Source organism: Boleophthalmus pectinirostris, unplaced genomic scaffold (assembly GCF_026225935.1).
Source record: "Boleophthalmus pectinirostris isolate CB_2022bp ecotype Guang Dong unplaced genomic scaffold, ASM2622593v1 HiC_scaffold_1, whole genome shotgun sequence".
NCBI classification, from domain to species: Eukaryota; Metazoa; Chordata; class Actinopteri; order Gobiiformes; family Gobiidae; genus Boleophthalmus; species Boleophthalmus pectinirostris.
Genome location: NW_026570970.1, coordinates 29,683,748 through 29,707,139, shown reverse-complemented (window position 1 = coordinate 29,707,139; position 23,392 = coordinate 29,683,748). Strand labels below are relative to the sequence as shown.

Here is a 23,392-nt window from a genome sequence, read left to right as displayed (position 1 = left end):
TGCACCACTGATTGCTCCTTTCACTTTATCTCCCACTGTGAGCTCCCCATCGACAAACAACAAAACATGCAATCAATTCTCTCTCCTCTTTCTCCCTCCTCTCAATCTTTGTCTCTCAGTGCTCTCTCTCCCATCCCACCCCTCCTCTCTTTCTCCTATTCTCCTTAGTCTCAATGTTCTCTCTTATCCCCTTGCCCCCTTCTCCTGTTTGCTCTCTCTTGCAAACTCTTCCTCCTCTCATCCACCCTCTCTTGTTCCCTTGAGCTTCCTCCTCTCTCCCTCCTACCTTACCCCCCCCTCTCTCTTCTCATTTTCCAATCTCTCTCTTACCTCTTGTCACCTCTTCTTCTCCCCACGTCTTCCCCCTCTCCTCCCTCACATCCATACCCCATACAAAGCAGTAGCACAGTTAAAAAATGATCCTTACATAAGAGTCCTCATTACCAATAAATCCATCTCTTTTCTTTTGTTCAAAGCGCCGCGCCTGTCTCCCTGTACTTTACATTTGATTTAGAACGCGGTGGAAGTCGATGCGAGCGCCGGGCGGCATTCACTCACTGCGCGACGGTTATGGAGCGTTCAAAACCGCTATTAGCCAAACCATATGGGGATTTAGCGAGCTCCTTTGTTTACTTTAAAGATGCGCTGTGTAACTTTTCCTGGTGGACTTTTACACCATCTGCTCGTGTCCGTGGAGATGTTACTGCTTCAGTGCTTTTTGGAATGTTCGACTGTATGGCTTTAAAGGGATTACACTATTTTCTGATGTGTGTTATAATCCGCATTAAAAATACACCCAGGGTTGTGTTTAGTTTCAGAAACCCTGTGTATTTAGGCGGAGTTCTTCTCTCAAACAGACTCAAACACTCTGTTGCACCTTGTGATGTCATATGAGTAACTAGGGACAGTGTTGGGGAGTAACAGATTACATGTACCAGAGTTACGTAATCAGAGTACAAATTATGAGTAACTGTATTCGGTTACAGTTACTGTTTAAGTGAGTTGTAATGGGATTACAGTTACTTTGTTGAAATAAATGGATTACACAGCGGTATTTTTCACATTTTGGACTATATCCCTTTTTTTTTTTTTTTTTTTTCTTTTTTTTTTTTTTCTCGGTAATTCCACTCATTGCCAGACACTAAACCCAGGTCCAAACTAGGTCTAAACTAGGTCTAACCTAGGACTAAACCAGGACTAAAACCAGATCTAAACTATGTCCCAAACATGATTTAACAAGACTCAACTTCTTCTTTCAATACTATTTTTAATTTGGTTAAGTAAAGTCTGGGCTTTTTATTGTCTTAGCAGACAAAATGTGATATCCTAGTCTTTGCTTCTCTACAGCAAATCAAGTAATCCAAAGTATTCAGATTACATTACTCACTTTAAGTAATTTAATGGATTACGTTACAAACTACATTTTGGAGTATGTAATCTGTAATACATTTTAAAAGTCATCTTCCCAGCACTGACTAGGGATTCAGCGATATGGTTTTCCCATAATTCAATATGTATCTCGATACATGGGTCATGATATCAAATTGATTTCGATATGTTTTAAGACGCAAAAAAAAATCTCATGTAATTTTTTCTGCTAATGAGCATAATATAATAACACAATGATGTTAATGAAACAATAGATACATTACATAAGAGCACAACTACTGTAAAGTTATAGTTTATATGTGAAGTGTTTTAGTTCATTTGGTTCAATGATTTACAGCTCAGCATTTTTATTCAGTGAAAATAAGAACAGAGCTTCTCAGGCTAATTTATATTTTATAATATAGCCAGCCTACTCTTAATATAGAGTGGTAGGGGAGGTACACTATCATACTTTTCCCTCTTTGATGATAATTTCATGATTTCTTTTCCTCCTGAGTAAAAACATACTCAGGAGGAGCTCATTACTCATTACCGCATACTGTGTCCACTGCCCTGCTTCCTCCAGCAGAGACAGTACGTAGCTCCTCCCACACTGCCCTGCGACACTCTGTGACTCACAGCGCTCTCCCATCCTCTTTCTGGACACTAAAACTATGTTATATTACATAGAAATGTCAACAGACCATTTTCTGAGTAAAACTTATGAGATAGAGTCTGAGAAAAAGATTGCATTGCATCATGGGTACATGAGCACATTTGATTAAAGCCCACGTATAACCATAAGCAGTTCTAAAGTCTTTAAAAGTTAATATCTTTGTCATTCCTGAGTCTATCAACATAAAATAAAAAGTGACTGAAAAGATAAAATCCACCTCTGTTAGAATATTTCAGTTCCTGTGAAGCTGTTTTCTTGCTTGCTCTGAGGAGGACACTGCCATAACTGTTTGTTCAGATCAAAATAAATAACAACAGAGCTCATGGAGGGACACGTGCAAATTGACATGTGTATCGAACAAACACATGTATCGAATCATCTGACCAGTATCAAACGATTCAATATTATATCGAATACCATTGCATCCCTAGTAGTAACACAGAAAATCCTTCACAGTGTTTTCAAACTCCATACTCCTACTCTAAAATCATTTGGATGATTTCAGCCCTGGAACTGCCAATCTCTACTGAACTAAATGTAAAAGGTGAATACTACCACTACATGACATCACAAGGTAGAACAGAGCATTTTGAGCACTGGAGATGACTAATAATAGGCTAATAATAAAGACTTACTCAAACATGTGTGAATGAAACAAAACACAACTCCAGGTATGTTTTTGATTCAGTAACAACATTCTAACATATTTTTAGACAGTACAAGATTATATAGACATTTTTCACAATGCTCAGAAGTGATGTGATGTAGGGTAAATGTCACTTATGTCAATGCTTTTCTATGGCAAAATATCTGTGGAAATGTCTAGTGTATTTTCCACCAGCTTCATAAATCTGCCCCCATCATCAAACTATCAAGGTAAGAAAGACGAAAACATAAAGGTGAAAAATGCAAAACTAACCTTATGGTCATGAATAAAACATAAGTAATGCGTTAACTCAGACTGATTCTACAATAAAAATTTAAAAATGGTTTCATGATGTAGATATTAGCATAGACACAGAGATTTGTAGGGTTTAAAAGCGAGACTGTAGCATTTGAACTGCACAAATGTGTCTATCTATGCCAATAAATACATCATGAAATCAAATTTTAATTCTAGAATCAGTCTGAGTTCACAAATTACTTATTAATTAATTACTTATTACTTATGTTTTATTCATGACCATAATATTATTTTTTTCTCAGGAGGAGTTCACTAATGCTCGTCGTTGTTCGCTTTTACGTTTTCATCTTTCTTACCTTGATAGTTGTGGATAAATTCTTCATGGACAAAATATGTCTTTGTCGATCTTGTTGGATGAAGATTTGGTGATGGGGCAGATTTATGAAGCTGGTGGGAAATACACAAGACATTTCCACAGATATTTCGCCATAGAAAACCATTACCTGGAAGTCCCACAAACCTTCATTGGGGCAATTCTGGCCATTGTGAAACAAGTCTATTTAATGCCATACTGTGAAACATACCAGGCAAAGCAATAACATCTCCATGGACACAAGCAGGTCTACCAGAGAAGTTACACAGTCCAGTGGTTAAAGCGTTTGCCCACCTGTATGAAGTGAGCTCCAACCAGTGCAGCTGTTGTGTCATGGTGTCCATGAGCAAGACACTTTAATAAAAAACCCAGTCTTACTATGAATTAGGCCTGTCACATTAACACATTTTGAAACACATTATATTGCTATAGAGAAATATTACGATAAATAATAATATTGAAACTACTTTAAGCATAATCCAGTACATGTATTTTTAAATATACAGTACCATTAAAATAGCCAGGTTGGTGCCACCTAGTGCCTCCACTCAGGTTCATTTCTCTCCAGCGACTAGGTCAGGAATCAGAATACACTAGACGGTTTGCAAGAACCCCGGAAGTTGTACACCGCACACCGGCCAGTAAGTGAAAAGCTGTGAAACCATGACGTCAAACTCCAGCGCCTGTCTGGGTCCCTTTTGTGGTACAACACAACAGTAAACAAAGTGGTCGAGATGGATGTAGACGAAGCCAGACATTCTGTGTTGGCAGCGATTCCTGATCGAGGATTTAAAGCTGGAACAAAGAGAATGTTTGGTGAATTTTATCAAGGGGAAAGACGTTATTGCCCTTAACCAATTGCGATTGGTTAAATAAAAAAGTACCCACCTTCCGCTGAGCGAATCCTAATGCTGCAAGGTCATATGGTTTCCATGAAGTGAAACCGGCTGATGAATCAGGCTACCATTAAAAGGCCTGAACTGCAACAAATAAATGGCAGAATGAACCATTAATTATCCTTTAGGAGTTATTTAGACTGTAGAAAGAGAAACTTTAGAATGGATTGTGGGAGTGTGACTTCAGCTATAGCGTTCGGCTCTAGTCAAATGAAGCTCATCGAGGTCGAGGAACTTTAGAGCAGAGTTTCACATTAGGAATAGGAAGTGATTTAAAGTCCAAACAGAAAAATAAAAAAAAAAACAGGATCATATAGAGCGTGTTAATACGAACATTTTAAGACCAAAACGAGGAGCGTGACAGCAGCGGTCACAGAAAAAGGGCAACGTTTTTTCAATGCAAACTGAATTGGAGCCAGAGCTGATGGAGCCGAGAAGCGCATCCATGCCCACTTCCTATTTGAAACGTGGCGGCTAGCGGATTATCTATGTCCATTTATATATATACAGACTATGATTCTACCCTTTACAGCTCAAATATGACCTGAAATCTCCCTACTTTTGCAAAGAAAACGTACACACAATAAATGAATGATCAGTCGATATAGTAATTAGTGTGACAGGCTTAGTGAATGTGTTGTGTGTGTGTGTGTGTGTGTCTGTGTGGAGTCTGAGAGGCGTATTTGCAGTCTTGCTTGTGTCAGTTCACATAAGTAGCTTGTTCGGAGTGAATGAATAATGCAATGAGCCGCTCTATACAAATGAAAGCACATTGTGAGTTTGTGTGTGTTGTTGTTTTGTTTTGCAGATGGAGTGTCAGAATTACATCCGAGTTTTGTTGGTGAATAAGACGGAGGTGATGACCTGTGGGACCAACGCATTCCAGCCGCTCTGCACCACACGAGAGGTGCGGATTTCACTTTTTAATACAGCCTCAGTCAGTCTGAAAACATATCACGCTTTTTTCGGAAACTAAAAAACAGTTAAGATCCTCATGTTGAAGTTTTTACTAACATTTTTAAAGTTTTTCCCAATTTTTTTGATTTCAGATCGAGTACAGAGCTTATTTCTTTGTATCAAAATTGAGTTTGAAATTTTAGGATCATAACACTAGAAAAATACTAGAAAAAATATCAAAATACATTGCTAATGGCGAAACTAATGATGGGGGAACACTATTGCAGTGGTGGAACGTAATGAAGTAAAAGTAGTAGAGTGTTTTAATTAAGTAACATTTTAAGGTATCTGTATTTCAATTGAGTAAATTTTAGAGTGGATACTTTTACTTTTACTACATTACTACATTTGAGAGCAGTTATCTGTGCTTTCTACTCCGCTACATTTCTGAACAGGATTGAAATGTAATAGTATTTTTTTTTTTATAGTTCTGCTTTAAAGATTTTATTAGATTTCAAAATCCTTTTATTTTTTGCTCCAAGTATATTTTAAACATGTACTTTAATACTTGTTCTTAAGTAGATTTTTTTCACATGATACTTGTACTTTTACTTGTGAATTTTTTTGCTCCAGTATCTATGCTTTTACATAAGCAGCAAAACTGAGTACTTCTTCAACCCCTGCAGTACTGTAACATAAGTAAGTAAGTTTCCTCCTGTACCGCCCCCTGCAGGTGGGTAACATGAGCCGCGTGGTGGAGCGTGTGAACGGCGTCGCTCGCTGTCCGTATGATCCTCGCCACAACTCCACGGCCGTAGTGACTGAGTCTGGGGAGCTGTACGCTGCGACCGTCATCGACTTCTCTGGGAGGGACCCTGTGATCTACCGCAGTCTGGGACATCTGCCCCCCCTGAGAACGGCTCAGTACAACTCCAAATGGCTCAACGGTCAGTACTTTTGAATACACTTGGCTACTACTCTTTTTGATCAGTAGATCATCGTCAGGTCATGGCTGTGTTCTCTGGCTTTGTCTCACTTTCTATGTTCACTGTAGTAGCATTGCCCCAGTGATGTGTGTCTACCTTTACCTTTTATAACATCAGGCTGACTCCTCTCACACTAGCTAGCATAAGCCAAATCAGTTTTGTATTTTTTCTGAATGTTTCAGTCTAAATCAGTGGTTCAGTCTGAAGTCCTCTCTCTATTTGAGTCCTTAAACAATTGCTACTCCCACTGATGTGCAAACTGCAGTTATTTTGGCAAAGGTTTTCCACATTAAACTCCTTGTGTTTAGGTGGTGTATGCAAATGCATTAGCACAGCTGTGTGTGAGATGTGCTCTGAATAACTTAGCCCCACTTTAGATTCTCACACAGTGCCACGGCACGCTCTCTGTGCTTCTGCACCATTTCTGATCCCATCAGGATCAATGCTTAAACATCCCAAATATGGCGACTCTGAGGCTAAACACTGGAGTCAAAGTCCAAGAAATCCTCTGATCTGAGGAGGAACATGTGAGGACACTCAACTGAGCTGCACTTTAGACACTATGATTAAAGCTTCTACTTGTTTTTAGTAAGCAAAATAAGTGTTCACTCACCAAACTGAAGGTCACTGGTTGTCTGTTGTTGTGTCCTCTGGCAAGACACTTCACCCATCTTGTTAGGGCCAATGCCACAGACTGGAGGCCTCTCTTCTGTGTGTCTGTGGGATGTTAGTGCAGTAGTGATATTATTATGTATGAAATAACATTTTGTTTTAAAGGTGGATTATTTTAATATTTTGGGTGGGGTTCATCAGCTCTCTCCGTGGAGATGTTATTATTTTGCGTGAAATGTTCCTTTGTTCTTTTTCAGGCATTTCTTTTCCTACAAAATAAAAATAAAAAAGTACATCTTAAATCTGCCAACTGGACAAAAGTTTTGGAGTGGAGTTTTGAAGAGTTGAGACAGATATAAGGCAGTGACTCACCAGTCTCCAGTCAGAAGTGAAGAAGCCTCTTGGATGAGCCTGAGACGTCTTCACTCGAAAACTTTTGTCTAGTTGACAGACTTAGATTTTTTTTTCTATAGAACTTAGAAGACTGAGGGAGTACACAGACACCCTAACATATAACTTGAAAAACATGCATTCTCCACAGATCTGGGGCCTCATTTATAAATCTTGCTTACGCAAAAATCTGTGCGTGCGCGCTTCCTACGCCAACCGTCGTATTTATAAAACTGGACTAAGGCGTGGCTCTTTGCTTAACTCTACGCTAACTCGGGACCTCCTGTAAGTTCTACGCAAAGTCTGGAGACACGGGGGAAAAGCGACACTCGTGGAGAGAAGCAGAAGTGAACAGAGTTTGAGGAAGTGTTTGATCAGAAAATCCACATATATAGAAGAATTACCTTCTGATTTGCGCATTTAAGTGTTTGGTTCGCCAAAATACGGAGAAGGGCTGTTTATTCCACTCATTATTCTCCACAATATTATACATTTGACACTCGTGCACGAGCGCGGCCACGTTCCCGGACTCGGTGTAGCGCAGAGTCCCACAGTCCACACCGCGACCATAGACTTCTATAGAACACAGTCTGTGACCAACACAGAGGACGAAATAATGACCCAACCTGAGAGAAAACTCTTCCACTGGACGCAGCAGGAGCCAGGCTTTGATTTAATGAACGCAACTTTAACACTTTTACTTTAGTCTTTACGCACCGAGCGCCAGAGTGACCCGAGTCAGCGGACAACAGGAAGCCCACTGCCCGAACCTGACCCGAACCAAAATCTTCCCTACATTTTTGTGTAATGGGGAACTCTTGTACATGAGAGCTGCTCTCTGACTGTATGAAGAACAGAATAATGCCCGTGCCCGTCCCGACCCAGACCCACGCTCAAAGGTGAGCAGTTTGGATGTTTCGTGTGGATTTTAATTGGCAGAATAACATCTGTATCTGAAGTGTTTCATGCTAAATCTGTGTCCTCGTATCCTCGTGTCCCTCCCTCGCTCCTTTCCCTCTCCAGGGGAGGGCATCTGAATCTCTCGCACGCGCTCATAATTTGACCATTCAGATCAGCGCGTGCACGTATCTACGTGTATATGCATAAATACAGGGCCAGTCCTCACACACTTCATAGACAGACTTAAAAATATAGCGATAAAACTCTTGAAACAGTGAAAAAACACATGGGCTTTACTGCAAAGATGTGCTGCCTAAATATTATGAAATATGATTAAATGAACAGATGAGTCATTGTTGTCACTTTTAGTTTTGTATTTATTTATTAAACAAGGTTTAATAAAGTCTTTAATAAAGTCTTTGTCGTGATCACGTGGTGCTGCGTGGAGCGTCCTCCTCGGTCAAACCCACTGATTATCGGCTCATGTTTAGGGAAATCTCATTCACCAGTCACTTTACATGCTCCTTTTATGGTGAGGTGGAGGTGTGGAGAGGGCGTGACGTGACGTGGGTTTACGTGCGCAAATTGTAGTTGCAGGTGGGATTTATAAAGCAAAGATTGCGTGGTTTGGTGCGTGCGGTGGGTTTTCTAAATATGGAGTTTGCGTGGCGCACGCCTTGTCGTAGCTACTAGGCGTACGCACTAACTTACGACAACTCCTGCGCAGTTTTTATAAATGAGGCCCCTGACCTGTAACTTGGCCTAGTGGCGTCACCTACTTTGTCTCCATGGAGACAGATACACTTAAAGGTCCTATATTGCACAAAATTGACTCTTGTGAGCTTTAAGTCAGAAGGCACTCACCTGGAGTTGTGTTTTGTTTCATTCACACTTGTTTGAGCAACCCAGTATTATTAGTCTATTATTAGTATCTCCAAAGCTGTTGTTAATAATGCATCAGTTTTATACAGCGCTTTTTTGGACACTCAAAGATGCTTTACAGAGCATTATTCATTCACTCCATACCCAGTGGTGATAAGCTACTACTGTAGTCACAGCTGCCCTGGGGCAGACTGACAGAAGCGAGGCTGCCAATCTGCGCCATCGGCCCCTCCAACCATGAATGAGAAGAAGCATGAGAGAAAGCAACATTAATATAACATAGATCAGAAAACAGTGTAAAATGTGCCCTTTAACGCAGGACAATCTCCAGGCAGACAAACCCTTCACCGGAAAGGTTACACGGTGCACCTTTAATCAACTCTTGTTAGAAAGAATGTTGCTTAATCATTTTATATAGCGTTTGGAAAAAGTAACTGGAGATGTTTTATATCTAACAGACAAATAACAATGCAGAACAAAGACAATATAATATATAGATGATGATCAGTGTTGGAGTATCGCGTTATAAAAGTAACAAATTACTGTAATGCATTGCTTTTTGCTGTAACACAGTAATGTAAGGCATTACAGGGAAAAAAAATATTATATTTTACTTGGTACAAATGTCAGTAACATGCATTATAATGCTTTTTTAACCTGGATTAAAGTGGTGGGTTTTTCTTCATACAAATTCGCTAAAATCACCGCGATATCAGCAGCGGTGAAACGCCGGAGACGCACCTGCGTAGACTTGTCGGGTGACCGTGAGCTAAAGGACCAGCACAGAACTCCTCTCTGACCTGGTTCAGTCCTGGTTCAGCTCTGGTTTAGTCCTAGTTTAGTCCTGGTTTAGACCTAGTTTAGACCTGGTTTAGACCTGGTTTAGTCCTAGTTTAGTCCTGGTTTAGAACTAGTTTATTCATAGTTTAGTCCTGGTTTAGTCCTTGTTTAGACCTGGTTTAGTCCTGGTTTAGACCTGGTTTAGTCCTAGTTTAGTCCTGGTTTAGAACTAGTTTATTCATAGTTTAGTCCTGGTTTAGTCCTTGTTTAGACCTGGTTTAGTCCTGGTTTAGACCTGGTTTAGTCCTGGTTTAGACCTGGTTTAGTCCTGGTTTAGACCTAGTTTAGTCCTGGTTTAGACCTGGTTTAGTCCTGGTTTAGTCCTTGTTTAGACCTGGTTTAGTCCTGGTTTAGACCTGGTTTAGACCTGGTTTAGTCCTGGTTTAGTCCTGGTTTAGACCTGGTTTAGACCTGGTTTAGTCCTGGTTCAGTCCATACACGGCGCAAAAGTTCAGCATCTTCACAGTTAGAGTGAGAGCAACTTAAAAGTAATGCAGTCGTAATGTGACGCCTTAGATTTTAAATGCAGTAATATTGTAATGTAACTAATTACTTTGAAATGACAGTAACAAGTCATAAATAACACATGACAGTTTTGAAGCAACTTGCCCAACAGTGATGATGATAGAGGTGTGAGCTTCTGTTTTGTCTTATTTAAGCCATGTTTTTTCCTACCCGTAATACCGTCCATATAACAGACTCTTGTGCATATATGTGAACGCTCATAAACTGCTTAGCATGGAGAACACAGGACTGAACCTCTCTGCTGACGGGGCATTTTCTACGGCCGTAAATCCACCCCATTACTTTATATTATAACTGCATTATATCCCCCTATAGCTCCTTATTGAGTGTCTTTCATTTGAATAGGCTGCAGCTGGCTCCCTTATAGGCCGGTACACACTCGCATAGATAAGTGGGAGTGGGTGGAGGTATTTCAAGATTTCCGTGTATTTCCTGCCTACATAATTGTTATTGGCAATACAAGCACTTATAATTAAATTCTAAGCATTATGATCCTGTTAATAATGTTAGAATTAGCCTATTTTTGCAAGCGTGTGTGCTGATGTTCATGCTGTGTGAAGAGAAACCATATACGGCGTCACTGTGTTTTAAAGCTAACACTCATGCTTATTAAAAACGTAAAATATAACGTAAAGAACCGATTCAAATTCAAATTAATTAAAATAAAGAATATGTGCTTATTTTTATATGTAGGGTACTTAAAAGTAGCCTGATTCATCACTTCATGGAAACCGTCTGACTGTTTTTATTTAACTAATCGCTGCTATTTTGTCGTGACTTATGTAATGCACCAAATCCCATAGTAAAGAAGGGCCATGACATATTTCAAACATTCCCTTTGTTTCGGCTTTAAATCCTCGATCTTGGGAATCATTGCCAACACAGAATGTATGGTTTCATCTACATCCGTCTCGACCGCTTTGTTTACTGTTGTGCTGTACCACAAAAGGGACCTTCACTGATTCCAGGGATCTTGCAAACCATCTAGTGTGTTCTGATTCCTGACCTAGTCACTGGAGAGAAATGAAATTGAAGGGAGGCACTATGTGGCACCAGCTTGGCTAACTTAAAGGTGCATTGTGCAACTTATGTGGTGGAGAGTCTGTCACCTGTTTTTCTTCCTGGAGATGCTATTGCTTGGTCTTGGACACATGTGGCAAGGCCAAGGCCCACGGGCCACATCCGGCCCGCCAAACCATTTTATGTGGCCCACAAGGGGTTCAAAGGTATAAGTTATTATTATGTTGTGACTCTGTGACGCTGCTACATCTCCCACAATGCACCGCAGGTGTTTCCCGTGAAGTGGCTGCATCTCGCCACTAGAGAGGCCAAGAAAACTCATCAAATTTCCCCAAAAATGTCCAAGAAAAGAAAAATGTATCAAAAAATAAAAAATAAAAATTATGCAGAAGGATGGCTATTTCATGAATGTTACTGAAGGAGTAATGTGAATGTTTTAACTTAAACCTTTAAATCAAATCCAGTCCACTTTATTTCTACAGCACATTTCATAAACAAAACAGTTTCCCAATTGCTGCACAATACAGATAAAACAGATCCAATAGAAATATAAAGTAAAGCTCTACTTAGCTCTACTAGTCCTCATTAAGACAATAAAACTAGTACAATCAGATAAGAGCAAGAATACCAGTAAATAATAAAAAGGTAAAAAACATAAAAACAAACAAAATGAATAAATATGAAATGAAAAATCAAATACAAACTTTTACAGTTTTGTATCATACCAATATTACAGTTACAGTTGCAGTCTTAACTTTACAACCGGCTCTTTGATGACAAATATGATCCAAATGTGGCCCTTGGTGAAAATGAGTTTGACACCCATGGTCTAGGATGCTCCACAGTTGAGATTAAAGCTATAACCTCACTCTATAGGCTACATTACTGGTCAGATCTGTGGAGAGGCAACCCTCACAGAGAGAATTATTGTTTTTTTGAGCAATAGAAATACTTGTAATGATTAAATTCTAGATAGATGTGTTTAATGTCAAATCATGGAACATTCCAGACAAAGCAATAGCATCTCCATTGAGCCAAGAAGCCGGTAACGGACCCTCCATCAAAAAAGTTGCGCGATGCACCTTTAAGTTTACAGTGCTGTTGTAATACAGTATTTATTATGTCTCAAAATTATCATTAGTTTTAGCATTGAGACATAAACATCTCTCTTTCTAAACACAGAAGTGTTGTCTACTTAAGTATTCATTTTTTGTGTGTACTTTTTAACACCTGCTGTTCACTGCCTTCTCTTTAAAAGTGCACCATGTAACTCTTCGGTTGGGGTGGGGTGACTTTCAAAATCAAAAACTGGGACACCACTGGTTTCTGGAGGTTGATAATAATAAAACTGTGAAACGAGTGTGTAATTAAGGAAAACTGTTCTGCACTCGGTCCATTCATGACTAACATGAGTCACTATAGTCTCATTTTCTTTGGGTTTTGGTCATTTTTAAGAAGCTTTTCTGTATTTTACCATAACAAATGATGATTTTTATGCCTCTCTTTACTGTTGGCAGGAATCACATTGATGAAAAATAGGGACTTCGGGGATATTTCTTGTGTAAACCTGTGACAAATCAATGGTTTTGGATAAATCTGCAGGGACAGGGGACACAGGGCTCAAAACTGGGACTGTCCCAGCTAAATATGGACGCCTGGTCACACTAGGTTGGGGGTCCGTCACCTGCTTGTTTCTATGGATATGTCATTGCTCTGCCTGGGATGTTCCACAGTATGACATTAAACAGCTCATCTTTTTTTTAGCTTAAAAATACCTTGATAAACAGACATTCTGACTGTGAGTGGGGTCGCCTCTCCACAGATTTGACTTGTAATTTGGCCTGGTTTGGTCTCCATGAAGATAAAAAGGTTTAATACCATACTGTGAAACATTCCAGACAAAGCAATAACATCTCCATGGAGAAAAGCATTTGACAAACCCTCTGTCAGAGAAGTATAATGTATTAAATATTTATTCATTTTAGCACGACTCAGAAAAAACTTAGAGATAAAATTGGACAAGAAGTAGTGATGCTTACAGATGTTTGAGCTTTTTAGCGTGTCGATATATATCGGTTTAACTCTACTATGAATAGAATAATCATCAAACATCATGTGTGAAGAATCCCTCAGTCGTCCAGGTAGAATCCATGTCGAGGAGAAAATTCAATTTGTCGACTGGAAAAGTTAGTTAGAAAGTTAGATTGGTTGTTTCTGTCTTCAAGTGTTCGTAGGTTTGAAATAGACCAGGATCAAACCTACGAACACTCTAAGACAGAAACTGGTCCACCCAAAGGACAAAACACCGAGCCACAAACAAAGCAACGTGGTCTACTCCATTCAGTGCAGTGAAGAAAGAAGAAACTAAACAGCTACTTCACAAGAGGATGTACCGACACAGACGAGAGAGCAGCAGTGGACCTCAGTCTGCTGTACATCTCCACTTAAAAGCCACGGGCCACTCCTTTGAGGACAGCGAGGTACAGATTTTAGCCAGAGAAAAGAACTGGTTTGAGAGGGGAGTTAAAGAAGCTATTTTTGTTAAGAAAGAATCCTTCTCTAAACAGAAATGGAGGCCTCAGACATCATCTATCTCCTATTTACAACTCCATCCTCAAACCTAAATCAAAACAAACAAGAGAACAACAGGTGTAGTCAGGTCAGGTCCAGAGGTGTGGAAGCTCCATTATGGTCATGAATTGTTATGGTAATTAGACCCCACACCCAGTACAGATCAATAGGCCCGAACTAACAAACAGAAACTGTAAACAAGTAGGTGTGTTAGTTTCAGTGTAGTTAGCTCCTCCCTGCAGATATAAGGAAGTGTCCACCAGCGTCAGACCAGAACTGAAGAAGCAGCTTGAATGAGCTGCGAAATGTCTTCAACCAAACTTACTTTTGTCCAGTCGACAAACTGAATTTTCTCCTCGACATCAAACCGTCATGATGTTTCTTCTCATAATAATTATAACACTCACATTTTTACACTCTATTACAGCAAAAAAGTGAAAAGTTTTTTGGTCCAAAGTCCTTCCTTAAAGTCATGACACCTGCACGACGCAGCCAGCACCTCAAACCGAGCAGCCAAAGTTTATATTACAGGAAGTGGGAAAGAGACAGTATTGCATTGCATCATGGGAGGTCCCCTGGCAGTACGGCCCTTATTTCCCGTATAACTGATTCACACTGGGTCACCTTGGCTCTCCTCCTCCTCCTCTCTCCTCACTCCTCTGCTTCACTTCACCATTATAAATATTCTATAGGCACTTTTCAATTGTAGCGACCATAAGCAATTTCATCCAATCAGATTCTGCGAGCCCGGCGGCCATTTTCCCACGCATAGGTAATAAAGAGCGCATATGACAGTTGTGGAGAGTATTAGTGCTGGTTTGAATGCTAAACGCAGGTGGGATGTGACAGGTGAGCTCATCTGGAAGTCTACGCTTCCTCTACACGATATTAAAACGGTTTTCTCTGCAGGAAAAGATAAGATATTAAAGTTATTGTTAAAGATGTATTGTGAAACTTTTCTGGTGGAAGGTCCGTCGAATGCTTGTCTCCATGGAGATGTTACGGCTTTGTCTGAAATGTTTCACGGTACGTTATTAAACCTTTCTATCAGTCAGAAAGCCTGTTTTTCTGCGCTTTTTTTGCTATAAAACCACCTGTAATTCAATAAATATAAAGTAGAGCTGTTTAATGCCATACTGTGGAACATTCCAGGCAGACCAGTGACATATCCATGGAGACAAGCATTTGGCAGACCCCAAGCAAAAGTTACAAAATGCAACTTTTAAATCAACGTGAAACTCAAGCAGATATAGTTGTGTTTTTGAGTACAGACACAGGAAGCCAATGTTTGAATAATATTTTTAATACATTGTAAATCAAAAGTGGTAAAGTAAAATCGAAACTTTAATTCTGAAGTCTTAACACAGAAACCTCAAATAGCTCAGAATGTTCCACAATATTGATTATAATATTAAACTTAACTTTTTAGCATTTGTTTCATTGGGTGTTTGTTTATTTCTCAAAATGACCTTAAAAATATGTATTCTTACTGCAAGCGGGGTCGCCTCTCCACAGATCTGACCTATAACTTGTCTCCTGTCATACTGTGGAAAGTTGTAGGCAAAGCAATAACATCTCCATGGAGACAAGCAGTGTTACACAGTGGTAAATTAAAATATAACTTTGTGAATATTTTGATTCCTTAAATCTTTGATCTGATTTGTAACTTGGCCGGGTGTCGTCACCTTGTCGTCTCCATGGAGATACTGTCATTTCATGTCATATTGTGGAAGATTTTAGGCCAAGAAATAACTTTTTATCTAGATTCATGTGTTTTTACAGACGGAAAGAGGATGACGTCAGTGTCTATAAACAGATTTCTACAGAATCACCAAGTTTTCAGATCATTAAAGACATTGTACCTGATTTTTACTCTCTTAAAAATGTGAAAAAACAGTTTGCAGTCGTCCAAAGTTATTCCTCGCTTACCTTATCTATTGCGAGTGTCCTAATTATTCACCACAATGAGTTTATAATCCCTTTTCACTACCGTATTTTTCAGACTATAAGTTGCACCGGACTATAAATAACACTTTTTGGGGGAAATTAGTTTTATATAATCAGAAACCAGGAACTGACATTTCATCTTGAAAGGCAAGTTATAGTAATAACTCAATCTCACTCCAAATCCCTAAATCCATTCAATTCTTCATCCCCAGTGTCACTTCTGAGCTACTCCGTGACCTCTTGAGGTAAACAGAGCCCCGCTTCCTCTTCTGTGTAGCTGTCGTCAGACTCTGCATCAGTTCCAGTTAGATTTATTCCGGCCTTTCTGAATCCTGACAAGATTGTTTTGGTTGTCACTGAAGTCCAGGCTTTGTCGATCCATCCACTGACTTCCAGGAAAGTTGTCACAAGTTTCTTGCATTCCAAACTTTCTTTCTGCTGCTCGATTACCGTATTCGGCTGCATATTTCAATACTTGTAGCTCGTAATCTGCAAAATATGATTTTCTTTTTGGGGGCTTTTGTGTTCCATCTTCTCAGTTGTCTTAATATGTTTTTTTTATTTCAAATTTTCACTGGTACAGAAGTCATGGTGCGATTAAGTGACATGATACAGACAGGACAGAGGCTCTTTCTGCAGGAGACATGCGCAGTAGAGCCAAGTGACAGTGGTACACATAGATACGGTCTATGGTGGTACAGGAGTAATAGGAGCAGCAGATACTGACACACAAGCCTAGAGCGCCCTCCTGCGGCTGTCAGTGTCAAAATTGTAATATAGAAGTCGCACTGGAGTATAAGTGGAACCACCCAAATCATGAAAAAAAGTGCAACTTATAGTACTTTCTGAGGCTAGTGCAGAGTCACGATGAAGAAAACAACTTGAATACACAACACTTTCTTTTTAGCTGAAAATAAAACACTTGATATGTAGATGCAGACAGCACACAGGGGTCTCATTTTGACCCCGTATCTGCTTGTACAATATATTTGTTCTTGGTGAAGCGCCCAAACAAACCAAAACAAACATGGCGACGCCGACAGATGTACTTCAGCCTATTTTAGCGTCAGTACAGACTATTTCATTTGTAAAAAACATGCAGAAGGTAAGGTCTTTGTGAGTCTGTGGAGGGCAGCTGTCTGTGCTTTTCTCTCAACTGCATTTAACTAAAGTTAGATTTTTTGACTTGTTCCGCTGTTGTGACACTTCGACCCATCAGATTCAAATAGTCATAATGACATTCTGGGTTTTCCGATCTCTTCGTGCGAGATTGATAATGTGTAGAACTCAATTCAGAGAACTCCACACATCAATCTGTCTCGAGCCAGGTTATATTTGCACTGGAGCAGAACGCATTTGACTTAATCACATGAGAAAAATCAAGTACGGGGCCTTTAACTGCACCCTTCATTAATACAGAACAAAGTACAAACTCCATTCTCCTTCTAAGACCACTGTGTATTTGAGTTTCCAGTGTAAAAGGTGCAGATTCCTCCTCGTGTTTGTGTAAGATGCAGTGATCCTAAATAAAACCTTCGTATAATATTATCCTTCATAGAGATAGGAATGTTTTCAAAGTGGAGAAAAACAGACCGGGTGTGATCTGAGCTTCAGCAAATCTGAACTGTTTTATAAGTAAATACGAGCGTGCAGGATTAACTCCACCGAAATGAAATACCCCACTTAAAGTAACTAAACCTTCTGATTAATGTTTGAAGTGAACTACAGAAACAGAAACAAACAAAAAGTGTCCATCTTCAAACTATAAATACTTAAAGGTTGTATGGAGGATTTTTTTTTGTTTCAAGTTGTCAATGATAGCATTATAGAGGTGCAGTAGCCTTGTAATTATGATGACCAAAAAAAAGAGAATAAAAATTCATCAACTCTGGATGTGGTGGGGCTAAACATTTGCCAATAGATAACGACACTGCCTCGTTATCTGTGAGCTGACAGGCTGTCAATCAAACTCCCTACGTTTCTAGTGTAACTGACTTGCCTGCGCGCCGCCGGTACGTGGTTTACGTACGACTGTCACGCAGTCCACAGACGCAAGCCGCACAGACGCTGTTTACTCCACCAACGCAACAGTTCTTAGCGGCTTTTTTTGACCTATATCTTCCTCGCAGTTAGCACAGAGTTTGTTGCAATGGCGACAAGAATCCAGGAGCAGTTAGCCGCAAAAGAAAGTCCGTTTTTGAGATTGCTGAAAGAAGAAGACAAGGGGAAAAGCAGCGAAGCCAAACTAAGGTGATTCTTGAAGATTCATTCCAGCGATGGCGCGACTGAAGCAGACGCAGGGTCTAAAGACTGACGCACTGGTCCACAAATTACTCCTGGACAGGAAACTTCTGCTTATTATGAAAACGTACTTTATTTCCAAGAGCTAGTCAAACGTTTTTCAGGACACGAAAGCGATATCCTATGTCTGAAAACGTAATTTTCAAGGCAAAGAAAGAGTCCGCTTGCTGCTGCGTGTTGTAGCTAGTTCATTCGCACTGAATCTCCGCGCACTCTTCTCTGCTCCCCTTTCCTGCTCCTGTCCCCGCTGCCCGTTCCGCTCTTCCCCCTGCTCCTCACTTCTCCGGGCACGGAATCTCCGCGCACCGCTCCCCTCTCCTCTCTCCTCTCTCCTCTCTCCTCTCCTCTCTCCGCTCTTCTCCCTGCTCCTCACTTCTCGTCCGCGCACGAAATGTCCGCACACCCGCTCCCCCGCTCCTCACTTCTCCGTCTTGCCTAACCAACACTGTAGTTAGTTGTTTACAAGTCATGTGCAGCTCACCGGCTGTAAACAAACCTGTTTCTGGCGTAAGGAGGAGGAGGGAGGAGGCGTTTCTACGTAGGAGCTGTAGGGGAGGGGGGGTGGTTTCACGCATGCGCAACATTTGAAAAAGGACAAACAGTCGCTGGATTTCTCGTTCCTTGGAAAATCCTCTATACAACCTTTAATTACTGTAAGAAGAACTGTACTGTATAAAGGTGCACTGTGTAACATTTCTGGTAAATGGTTTGCCACCTGCTTGTTCTCCATTGAGATGATATTGCTTTGTCTGGATTAGGGATGGGTATGATTAATCGATTAATTGATAATTGATCATTAAGAATTTCATCGATTACGTTAATTTTAATCGACAAACCAAATGTATGGTTGCTGTGTGTAGTGTGACCAAACAGGGGTCTGTACATGTGTCTCTCTGCAGTCAGAAGGAGCGAGACACAAACAGTCGGTCAGTCTGCAACGTACCGAAGTGCAAATGCATATTTAACGATGACTTGTACAAGAAATTCCACGCTTTCCGTTGCGTTTGGGACAAGTGTGAGTCCATGTGCACAGTGTATAAAGCAGCACATATGTTTCAGTGTCCAGTGGGAAAAAGTTTTACCAGGTGAGAGTCGTGCAATGTCGATGACGAGGACCCACCTCCCTCCCCCCGTACGGTGTCCTGGTTTTGACAAACACAAATATGGTCACACTAACCTGTATTCCACTGAATCATGTCTTTTAATCCGACAGAAATTGACCGCATCATCGACACAAGAGAGTTTATGCAAATTAGCGATGCGGTCTTAAGTTTCGTTTCTGTGAGAGTTGCGCAAAACTGAATTAAACACATTATAATGTCAAACGGATTGATGTGGCTCTAGAGTCGTTACGGTTTATATGTCATAAAGTTGAATTTATTTATGCAGATTAGTAGTGCAGATAGTAATAATAATGATGATCATTTTAATATAAAAACGTTAATGATTAATCGATAATCGATTGTTAATTCTTCCGACGATAGATTAAGAAAATTTCATCGAATGCCCATCCCTAGTCTGGATTGTTTCACAGTTTGAAATTAAACCTTTTTTATCTTCATGTAGACCAAACCAGACCAAGTTACAGGTCAGATCTGTGGAGAGGCGACCCTGCTCACAGTCAGGATGCATGTTTCTTGTATTTTTGAGTGATAAAACCACCTGTAACTGAATGAATGTAATGTATAACAATTTAAAGTCATACTGTGGAACATTCCAAACAGAGCAATGGCATATCCAACGAACCACAATGAAAAAGTTACATAGTGCACCTTGAAGAAGAAAGATGACACAAACAAAATACACAGTGAAATACTATGTACTGTATTGTACATATTCCATGTTCATAAACTAAGCTGTGCAAAAGAAATAAACAGATCGGCACTGCAGTTCTTTAAAGCTCCCAAATTTGTATTTTAATGTCACCACAATGTGACGTTTTGGGGTCAAGTCCTTCTTCAAACATGAAAGATTAAGTTTCACACCCGTTTTTTTTATATAAGCCCAGGTATAGTCACTTAATCCATGCGTCATTCCTTCATTCATTTTTCAAAATAAAACCAAAAATAAGAAAACGAAACAACAACTATTTTCTTCATTATAATGATTTGTTTTTTCAGTTTGATTTTGTGTTTAAATGAATAATGGAAAAAACAGCACACCTCCGGGCCCGTCCCGACACTCAGTCCTGGTTTAGTCCTGTTTCAGTCCTGTTTTAGTCCTGGTTTAGTCCTGGTTTAGACTTGGTTCAGTCCTGGTTCAGTCCTGGTTCAGTCCTGTTTTAGTCCTGGTTTAGTCCTGTTTTAGTCCTGGTTCAGTCCTGGTTCAGTCCTGTTTTAGTCCTGGTTTAGTCCTGTTTTAGTCCTGGTTCAGTCCTGGTTCAGTCCTGTTTTAGTCCTGTTTTAGTCCTGTTTTAGTCCTGGTTCTGTCCTGGTTCAGTCCTGGTTTAGTCCTGGTTCAGTCCTGTTTTAGTCCTGGTTCTTCCCTAGTTTAGTCCTTGTTTAGTCTTGTTTTAGTCCTGGGATCAGTTTTGGTTCAGTCCTGGTTTAGTCCTGGTTTAGTCCTGCTTTAGTCTTGGTTCAATCCTGGTTTAGTCCTGTTTTAGTCCTGGTTTAGACTTGGTTCAGTCCTGGTTTAACCCTGGTTTAGTCCTGTTTTAGTCGCAGTTTAGTCCTGGAATCAGTCCTGGTTCGGTCCATATTTGGCACAAAAGTCCGGCATCTTAGCTTAAGTCACGAAAATTGGAAACATCCATTATCCGTTTTTCCATTATTCATTTAAACACAAAATCAAAAACTGAAAAAAAAAAAAAACAAAACGAATCCTTATGTATTTTTCCACTTTGGTTTTGGACACAAATAATGAAAAAAACAGAGACCCTGATCTATAGTATAAACAGGTGTTCACACTGTTTTAAAACGGTGTATTAGTTTGTCACAGTTATATGTATTTTCACAGTTTTCCAGTTTATATACAAATAAAAACTCAAAACATCACATTGTGGTGTCATTAAAATAAAAATTTGGAAGCTCCAAAGAACTGCAGTGCGGATCTGTTTTTTTTTTTTTGCTTTTGCACATTTTTTTGGACCCGCACGCAGTTGCAGCTTCTTTTGTTAAACGTGTATGTCTCTATCTACCAGTAATGTTCCTAAACTAACCCCAGAGAACGAAGGCTTCCACTTAGTTCCTCCACTGTCAGTTATGTGTGTATATGAACAGTGCTGTGGTGGATGCAGATGATTGACAGCAGAGGATAAAAATATCTCAGTGAACAGGCCCCGAGGCACAGCAGAGACTGAAGCAGCAACACAACCCGTGACAACATGACACGAGCAAAACAGAACACACAAATGACGCAAACTACAGTCCTACTATATGAAGAATTCAACTAGAATAACGCAAGATTTTAATACGCAGAGGTTTAAAAAGCTTTTGTAAACTAGTGTCTTTGAGCATCTTGTGATAGAATGTTTTAAATTTCGGGTGCGAGCACAGACACAGCGTTCAACTTCAGTCAAATGAAGCTCATCGAGGCCTGCAGTTGTGTTACATATTAGGAATAGGAATAGCAAAATGGGCAAATCGGACAAAATAGCGAAATAAAACCACCAGGATTGTGTAGAGCGGGTTAATATGAACATTTTAAGACCAAAGATACAGAGAGAGGCGACATTTTTCTATAGACGCATCAAGAATCTCGGACTTCCGGTCACTGCGCAATGCATACTGGGAAGGATTTTCCGAAAAAAGTGAGCATCAAACCGCTTGATTTTACAGTGGGACGCGTCTATTGACAAAGCCGATCTTTTCAAGTCTTTTGAAATATCGCTTTTGTTTCTGGTTCTGGTATTGTCATATTTTAGTTTTGGGATTCAGACATCGTTAATTGTGTGGTTGTTGGATGTCCTAAAACCGGAAAATGGCTCGAGAAATTTGTTTGCGAACTTCATAGATGCAAAAGGAAATCAGATCTGTGTGACTACAAACCTCCGTTCAAACTGTTTCTCTTCCCAACGGAATTGAAAAATAGTGAAAGGTGAAGGCGATGGGCAGTATTGATCCACGGGAAGGACGAAAGAGGTATTGACTGCCTAAATCATCCCGAGTTTGCAGCGAACAGTTTGTATACATTTTGTATTTTGGATGCGTGTATACAAAGTGAACTAGAGCTGGAGTCGATGGAGCTAGAAGCGCATCCATGCATATTTCCTATTTGGAATGTGGCGGGTAGCAGGTTAGTTATGTCCATTTATAAATACAGTCAATGGGTGACAGTTTTTGTTCTACTACGCCTGAATAGTCTGATGTCATCAATATTTCCTCGGGGTGTGACGTGAACTATAGGCATTGCTCTCTATAAGGCTTTATTAGACTTAATTTAGTAGGGGTGTAATGATAACCAAGTGTCAAGATACAATATCGTCACGGTATGAACCTCACAATACGATATTTTTTGCAATATTTTGTGGAAACTGTTAATATGCTACTTTTTCCCCTCTTAAAATGCTTTGACAAGACTTAATCCAAAGAACTAAGACTTAGAAGTGATTAGAACTGTTATTTCTTCATGTGATCTTCACTGAAATAGAGCAAAGGATTATGGTCTATGTAGTTCAGTCTTTCTTTTTTTTTTAGCTGTTGCTGCTCCATAACTCTTCATTTAAGCAAAGAGACTTGTAATTCGATATATTGTGATGGTCCACGATATTATTGTGAAAACTTTGACAATACAATATCACAATGTTTCTATTATTTCTTGTTACATCCCTATAATTTAGGTTTTATCTTGACACAATTGGTCTGATATGATGTAAGAAGCATGAGCGGATCCAAATGGAGTAAGATTGTGTACTCATAAATATTACAAGAATTCATCTTGCTGCCCGAGGTAACTGCTGTTCTAGATGTGTCTACTACTGGCACAGAATAATGGTATGAATATTTTAATATTAAAGAAGACATATTGTGCTTGTGTCTGATATTTATAATCTATGACAACCCGCTGATTATCATAATTATAATTTGTACATTTTTAATCACAATATTAATCTAAATGGCTTTATAAACAAATATGTCTGCTGACTTCTGCGTTAGAAAACTTTGGTGCCAAATGTGAGCTGACATCGCCACAAATGTCTGAGGTGACCAGCCAGAACGACACGCTTTACAAAACTTGGATCTGGAGCTGTATCCTGTCTCCATGATTACATGATTAGGGATGCGTGATACAAATTAGCGGCTGTGGTTGGATCATCGAAAATTTGGACGGAGGTTTTTCATGCTCTGTGGTCTGGTCTCTGTC

The 23,392-nt window shown here is 39.8% G+C and overlaps 1 protein-coding gene across 1 annotated transcript in view; it reads left to right on the top strand.

Annotated features, from left to right (window-relative positions):
- sema5ba (sema domain, seven thrombospondin repeats (type 1 and type 1-like), transmembrane domain (TM) and short cytoplasmic domain, (semaphorin) 5Ba) overlaps positions 1-23,392 on the top strand; it is a 492,613-nt gene that overhangs the window by 316,591 nt on the left and 152,630 nt on the right. Inside the window, exons 7-8 of the mRNA XM_055149649.1 lie at positions 5,026-5,124; positions 5,848-6,061. Coding sequence (XP_055005624.1) covers positions 5,026-5,124; positions 5,848-6,061 — 313 coding nt within the window. The remainder of the gene's footprint in view (positions 1-5,025; positions 5,125-5,847; positions 6,062-23,392) is intronic.